General features: G+C 30.8%; 1 protein-coding gene across 2 annotated transcripts; it reads left to right on the forward strand.

Annotated features, from left to right (window-relative positions):
* The first annotated feature begins 2516 nt into the window (after window positions 1–2516).
* LOC149547408 (beta-glucosidase 12-like) lies at window positions 2517–7483 on the forward strand. Of its 2 annotated transcripts, none has more exons than XM_089791632.1 (12): window positions 2517–2943; window positions 3126–3184; window positions 3926–4001; window positions 4209–4292; window positions 4375–4462; window positions 4630–4882; window positions 4966–5081; window positions 5978–6198; window positions 6306–6337; window positions 6430–6532; window positions 6905–7013; window positions 7100–7483. In XM_089791632.1, exons 1-12 carry the CDS (start codon window positions 2727–2729, stop codon window positions 7263–7265), a joined length of 1524 nt encoding a protein of 507 aa, XP_089647758.1. In that variant the 5' UTR covers window positions 2517–2726; the 3' UTR covers window positions 7266–7483. The 2 variants fall into 2 exon arrangements, with proteins under 2 accessions (XP_089647758.1, XP_089647759.1); XM_089791633.1 differs by having other exon boundaries at window positions 4215–4292.
* The last annotated feature ends 229 nt before the right edge of the window (window positions 7484–7712 follow it).

Consider the following 7712-nt stretch of genomic DNA (forward strand, 5'->3'; position numbering starts at 1 on the left):
TCATCAAGGTTGATCCTGGCTATTGATTCATTCCTAGATTCTATTTAAGGGATCCTCAGTTCCTCATTATGGAGGTTGAATGGAATTGATATTGAATCTCTGCTAAATCATGCACTCAATTTTTCATTACTCTTATAAGCTTTCATTTGTTAGATTAAATATCATTTAATATGCATATATCTAGTTAATTTTACTTTATATGTTCTTAGAATAATTGCATATCTCATTTAGATTACTTGCACACTCATATATACTTAATTTCTTTTAAACCCTTCATTCTAGAATGGTCTGGTTTCCTGCATCTCAACTATGAGAGCATAAACAAGCAAAATCCTTCTAGATAGAAGGCAATGGATTGTCTTGCAGGACTCCTCTTAGGTGAACAATCCCATGTTCATTCCAGGATGAATCTGCATACAAGGACCGTGTTGAAGTGTGTGTGTGTGTGAAGTCTAAGGCCACATTCTACATATACAATGGTCACATCTTCAGAAGGAGCATCTTCACGGACCTAATAAAAAACTTCTTCCTCTTCATTATGGCTCATATACCATTGAGAAGAAAATTGGTGAAAATGATTTTGAACATTATTTACCATAATTTTTGAGGCTACACGTAGTTTTTAATGTTGAATTGTTGTGACCTTATTTTCCTTTGTTATTGGACATTTCCCAAGCTTCTAGAATCATTCATACTATAGATTTGAATCCATCCAATACTACTATATTATAGTGTGACCATGTCATTGAATTCATGCTAAATTTTTTTGAGAAATTAGAAAATTCCTTTTTAATAGGTGGTTCAAGCTAGTCAGTTCTCTCATTGGGGCAAGTGGATAACTAAGGAACATATTGGAGTACAATTCTCCCATTTATTTTAGAAGCTTAGTGTAATGAAGCCCATTGTCTCTCAATAGGGAGGAATGATCTAGAGTGTCTAGGAACATTAGATTGAATTAATAAATAAAAAATCATATATTTTTTTGGTTTTTTCTAGGTTCTAGTAAATGGCATTTTTAGAGGTCTTTTGGTCAAAACTTGCAATTAAGAAATTCATTGATTCCTAAAACTGAGTAGTCAAAGGCTCTTTATTTTAAAGAATAAAATGAGATTAAATGAGATTTTTAGATTTTCTTTCCAATTGGAATTTTGAGCACCAAGTCAAAAGTTATGACCCCACCAACTTGGGGTAAATAAGTTTCTTGTTTTTGAAATTTCGTATAAGTTTTATTATTTTATTATAGATAGATATTCAATTCTAATTTTTATGGGTGTGGTGAATTTTGTATCTTCTGATTGTACATATCCACACAATTTTGAATAAGAATGCGACTTTTGGATTGCATACAATTCTTTTGAGTTTGTAACTTTTTTCCTAGATTGAACATTTGCAAGTTTTTTATTCACACTAGATATTGTTATTTCAACTTATTTCTTAATTTAGATCTTCTCACCACAAGGATACTAATGTATTCACCTAAATTTGATTAAATGCCAAAGCATTAGCCAATCACTATGCAGAATTAAATAGCGTTGCTAATATTTTTAAGCTTTCTAATTTTTTCTAATTTCTTTTTATAGTGTAGAAATTGTTTTACTCTATAATTCTATTGGATTATCTAGTTGTAACATTGCTCTAAGTTTTTAAAGGTAAGAACATCAACAAATGAGAAGCAATAATTAAAATCGATTGAGTAAATTTTGTTAGATTTTTATGTTTTTCATTTTTATGCATTAGTCATATCATTATTCCCTTGGTGTTATTAGTTGTGGCAATATGTGATGATAAATTGAACAAATATATAGATTTATAACATTGTCTTATTTGTTTGGACAATGTGTGAGTGATAGAACAACCTTTTTCTAACAATAATAATTGTTCACACATATCACAATTATCATCACCAAATATATAAAAATTGACTCATTTTCAAGAAAACACATTTAGTAATGATAAAATTATAATATATTATATAATAAATACAACTATTCCAAAATAATATAATAACTATGAAATATAATATGCTTTGTATAAATCAATCAAATTATTAAAATACAATAATTATGTATGTGTTAAATATAATTACATAATTAATACTTATTTTATAAATATATATAGCTATTTAGTATATTGTTTATATAATAATTATTCAAAAGTTCCAACTTAGTAATTTAAGCATGCCAAATTCTGATATTATTACTACAGTTTACTAACTTTTTCAACTTCAATAAAATAATATTATAAGGGAAATACGATACAACCGTGTTCTCTTCTAATAATTAAGATCTCAGAACCTTATATAAACTCCAAGACAAGCAGCAACAAATATAAGATTTCAAAATGTCTAGACAGTAGGTGTTTAGAGAACCTTTGCAGTCAAATGTTCCTTTTCTTGTCGTGTATCTCGTTGGACTAAAATGTTTGAATTTGGCTTGAGATGATGCCGACTGCCGACGGCCGACGGCCATAGTTGTATCCATGTGCATTTTGTCTCAAAACACAGTGATCCAGATAAAACGGATCTTGATCGTTTCTATTTAAAACTTGCATTTGTTTCTTTTCGAGAATGATGTAATTCATATCATATTAAAGTTATCATTATTATTCTAGCCATTATATGAATGCCCACATTGTTTTCTATTCCTTTAAAAGGGACCTATCTATGCATTTTCTTGGCACCATGCATCATTCTGTTTTGAATCTGATTCTATAACATAGTTTCTATAATGAATCCATGGAAGGGATATTTGATAACCTGTGTGGTGGTGTGTATATGGTGGGTTTTTCATGCAGCAGCTAAAGAAGAAATAAAAGTATTGAATAGAAGGGCGTTTCCTGCTGGATTTTTATTCGGTACAGCCTCTGCTTCATATCAGTATGAAGGAGCTGCTTGGGAGGGAGGAAGAGGCCAAAGCATTTGGGATACTTTCTCCCATATGCCAGGTTAACTGTTTAGTTCTCTTTTTTCATCTGCATCTTGTATTCATTAAACAGCTCAGTACCATAAGCACTACTTTTAGAACGATAATTGTTTTTTCATTATATAGTTTATATAGATCATGAAGTTCAATGGTCGATTGGAATTAGTGTATATATAGTTTTTAAAGAAATGTAAAATTCTGTAGGCAAAATTGCTGATGGGAGCAATGGGGATGTTGCCGTGGATCAATACCATCGTTATAAGGTGTGCTATTCATATCATTCGATTCAAATTATAAACAAGATGCATATTGTTTCAATAGATAGATTGTTCTCATATCAAATATGTATATGTTGTTGAATCAATATTTTCAATAAAACGTAGTGATCGATATTTTATTAATATTTAATTGTTCCTGTTAAAAATTAATATCAATGAGGTTGTAATTAGAGTGAGTTTAATCATGGAGGAAATTCTCTACTCAAGGGTTCTAGAACTTGTTGACCTCTTGGAAGTTTAGGTGCTTCACCTCTTTCAACATTATCTAAATTCTATGAATGCTAAGTGTTCCATTCATTGCCATGAAATATAGATTTGTGTGAACTACTTCTCATGAAACATAGATCAACAAGTTTGACTTAAAAACTACAATTTGACTTGCTGTGAAAAATATTATCAAATAATAGATTGTTCCGTAAGATAGAAAATATTGGTTAAAAATATATACTGATCACTAAAAACATAGACTAAAAATTTAAAAATGTTGGTACAAAGACATGCATTGATAATTGAAAACTTCGATTAGAAAACACATTGATGATAGCACACTAAGCATTATTATAAATATAAGCTCTAAAACAACCCAACTAGCTCTAAAACGGTCTTTCAAGTGCACAAAACTGTAAAAGACTAATGCCAACTATTTTTTCCTATTTTTGTTAATATGTGAATGGATTTACTTTTTGCATTATGCACTACATTAAAGAGAAAAAATGTAATTTACAGGAGGATGTGAAACTGATGAAGGAAATGGGCATGGATGCATATAGGTTCTCCATTTCTTGGTCAAGGATATTACCACGTGAGTTGGATTTTCTTTTTCCTTGTAGCTTATTACTTTGATGATCAATCATGGCATGTTACTTTGAAAAACTGGCCACAAACTTGTACATAACTTGACTTAAAACCACCAGTAATCTACAATATGAACTGTGAATACCTAGTATCATCACTAAAATAGATTAGCATTCAGCAGTGCCTCTTTGAATTATTCTCTTATTTTTTCTAGTAACAGATGGTACTGTCAAAGGTGGAATTAACAAAATTGGAGTGGCCTACTACAACAACCTCATCAATGAGCTCTTAAAACATGGTAAAATATACAATGTTTGATGTTATGGGCATAAATATTACTGTGATCCTATTCAAGCTCTAACAAAAACTCATGTTCCTAGATATCAAGCCTTTTGTGACATTGTTTCATTGGGACCTTCCACAAGTTCTGGAGGATAAATATGGTGGCTTTCTCAGCAAGAATATTGTGTATTAAATTTTTCTTTTTATGCAATTCTTTTGCAGTTATGTTTATATGACGAATATTTTAAACACTACATACTAAAACTTGATTCTTAAACTAAAAATGTTAAATAGTCTAATTTACCTTACCCATTTTTCTGTCTATAATGAAATCTATTCCCTGATACATCCAGGGAAGATTTTAAAGCTTATAGTGAAGTTTGTTTTAAAGAGTTTGGCGATAGAGTGAAGCACTGGATCACTTTAAACGAACCATATGCCTTTGCTGCCTTTGGATACGACACCGCCACATCTGCACCCGGGCGCCATTCCTCTTTGAATGGAAATTCAAGTATAGGAAATTCTTCCACAGAGCCATATATTGTGGCGCATAATCTTCTTCTTTCTCATGCAGCTGTTGTGCGCCTATACAAGAGAAAATATCAGGTAACCTACTTTTTTTAAACCTATTTATTTTCCCCCTTCTACATACAACTGTTTGAATGCCAATCTGCTATCATTATATGTAGGCTATGCAGAAGGGATTGATTGGTATTACATTGGTGAGCCATTGGATGCTTCCCTATTCAAACTCAACCTCTGATCAGAAGGCTGCCCAAAGAGCCATAGATTTTATGTTTGGCTGGTAGGCAAGCATATAGTGTAAACTGTTTGTTTGTTAATGTTCATTTGAAATGTGTTTCTTTATAACTGTATATCAATTTTACATTTATTTATATAAGATTTGTGATATTGTCATTATGATTAGTTTTTGAGTCAAATTCATTGACCTATGTTTTCATGAGTAGTGGTTCACATGAACTCATTTCTGATGAGAGTAAATAGAACACTTAACATTTATTAGATCTAGGTGATGTTCATAGAGGTGAAGCATCCAGACTTCCCTCTATCCAATGAGTGCTAAGTGTTCTATTTATTCTCATGAGAGATACGTTCACAAATTATGATAGGATATTGCAATTTGACTTGTGGAAAATATGACCTACTTATTATTTAAAATTTGTTTTGCATCACTGCTTTGAATTATAAGAGAAAAATAATTAGCAGTAGAGTGGGCTTAATCATGGAGGAAACTCCGTTAAGTGCACTCAAGTTGGAGTAGTATTGGTCCCAATGATTCACCTCTCTAAGCATCACCTAGATCCAATGATTGCTAAGTATTCCATTCATTATCATTAGAAATGAGTTTGTGTGACCTACTACTCATAAAACATGAATCAATGAATTCGACTCAAAAACTACATAGTTAAATCCTAATAGCAATATCACAAATCAAGATATATTAGATCAGTACAAAGTTACACAAGATTTGAAACTCTAACTTATCTTATTTTTTTTCTTCTATATCTTTATATCTTTATTATTCACATGATGGATCATAAAACGTGATGAAAATCTTAACGCAAAACAAATCTTACAAAATTGAATCGATTTTTTTTACAATAACTATTAGAACCCAAAAACTTGATATTATTAATATCCATGTTTATGAGATAATTGACTGGTATTACAAAATTACAGGTTTATGGATCCAATTACAGAAGGGAAATACCCATCAACGATGAGAGATCTTGTTGGTGAGCGTTTACCCAAATTTACTGCCCATGAATGTTCTATTTTGAAGGGTTCTTTTGATTTTCTGGGTTTAAATTACTATACAAGCCTGTATGCTGCTGATGTTTCAAAGCCACCATCTGCCATTAACACGAGCTATTCATTGGACTCTCGAACAAATCTAACAGGTATATATGTCTCCACTAGTTTTTGCATATCATGAGTTGTTTCGTCTGATAATGTTTGATAATTTTTTTGCATAACTTCACATTTGATGCTGTCAAAATGTTTTCAGCTGAGAAAAATGGTATTCTCATCGGACCAGCGGTAAGCCACAAAACATTCAACAACTACTGTATAAGAAAAGATTATAAAACTGTTTTTGTTGGTCACCTTTAATTTTTAGTGGCGTACAACAGGCAGGATCCAGCTGGCTTCACGTTTATCCGCGGGGATTAAGAGAATTATTGGAGTACATAAAACATAGATATGCAAATCCACTAATTTTTATCACAGAGAATGGTAAAACGTTTTTCCTTGGTGAAGTATTTTTTTGACCAGTGTTTATTATGTATATAGTCTTTGACTATATAGAAACAAAGCAATGTTACTAAAAAAAAATAGCACAAGGAGGTTAGATATGGTTCTCTTACATCTTGGTTAGATAGAGGTTAGGATATTGCATAGAGAAGTATTTGCCCAAGTATACATGTCAATTTTGTTCTTTCTTAAGGAAAAAAAATTGATTTATTATCTTTCTAAAGTTAAACTTTTTTTACTATTAGTATCTGAAAGACAATTTTTTAAAAAAAAAATTCAATTATTTAAAGTTATTTTATAGTTAGATTTTGTTTGTATATTTGTGATTCATTGAAAATATTAAATATTATACAGGAATTGATGAAAAAAATGATGATACCCTATCATTAGTACAAGTTCTTAATGATACTTGGCGAATAAATTATCATTCAAAGCATATATCATCGATTCATCAAGCAATGAGGTACATTTATCTTTAAAAAAATGTCATTTTATTTATTAATTTATTTCAGTATTATTCACCTATTGTTGTTATGGTTTGAACAACAGGGGTGGATCTAACATACAAGGTTACTTTGCATGGTCTTTATTGGACAATTTTGAGTGGACAAATGGCTATACAGTTAGATTTGGTTTATATTATGTAGATTATAAGAATAATTTGAATAGATATCCAAAGGGCTCTGCTTATTGGTTTCACACATTTTTGAAATAAAGAGACTACAATAACTATATATTTTTTAATCAACAAAAGTGTAAACTTCTAGGATTATGGATCATCCTCTTAATGGAATGTAATGGCCTCTCATTTATAGTTGCAAGATATTTGATTTGAACCTTGCTTTCCAACTATGTAGAAGGGGATGCATAAGGAATCCTTGTAGTTGTTACTTTAAATTCTCAATAGTCTATTTCAACCACTTACATGATTCATATGGTGTTCCTCAGCCTATTGGTTGGTTGTGGGTTGGTTTCATAGTGATGTATTTATGTATCATGGTTATTAGTATATGTACGAGGATTAAATGTTTCATTTGATGTTGAATTCATTGGATGATTATCATGTGCTTCCATGATTTTATGTACCCAATAGGTACACTTGACATGTTTGGTAACTAGATATATGTATATGGTTAATTTTGCACTTAAAATGTAGGTTTGA

This window comes from Cupressus sempervirens, chromosome 7 (genome assembly GCF_028749045.1).
Source record: "Cupressus sempervirens isolate cs-2001-9-10 chromosome 7, ASM2874904v1, whole genome shotgun sequence".
In the NCBI taxonomy this organism is placed as follows: Eukaryota; Viridiplantae; Streptophyta; class Pinopsida; order Cupressales; family Cupressaceae; genus Cupressus; species Cupressus sempervirens.

Excerpts from the sequence above, each read along its gene's own strand:
- LOC149547408 (XM_089791632.1), top strand. The coding sequence starts at position 2,727 with ATGAATCCATGGAAGGGATATTTGATAACCTGTGTGGTGGTGTGTATA. Across the intron at positions 3,185-3,925 it reads ATCAATACCATCGTTATAAG|GAGGATGTGAAACTGATGAA; the intron begins GTGTGCTATTCA and ends TGTAATTTACAG. Across the intron at positions 4,883-4,965 it reads TATACAAGAGAAAATATCAG|GCTATGCAGAAGGGATTGAT; the intron begins GTAACCTACTTT and ends CATTATATGTAG.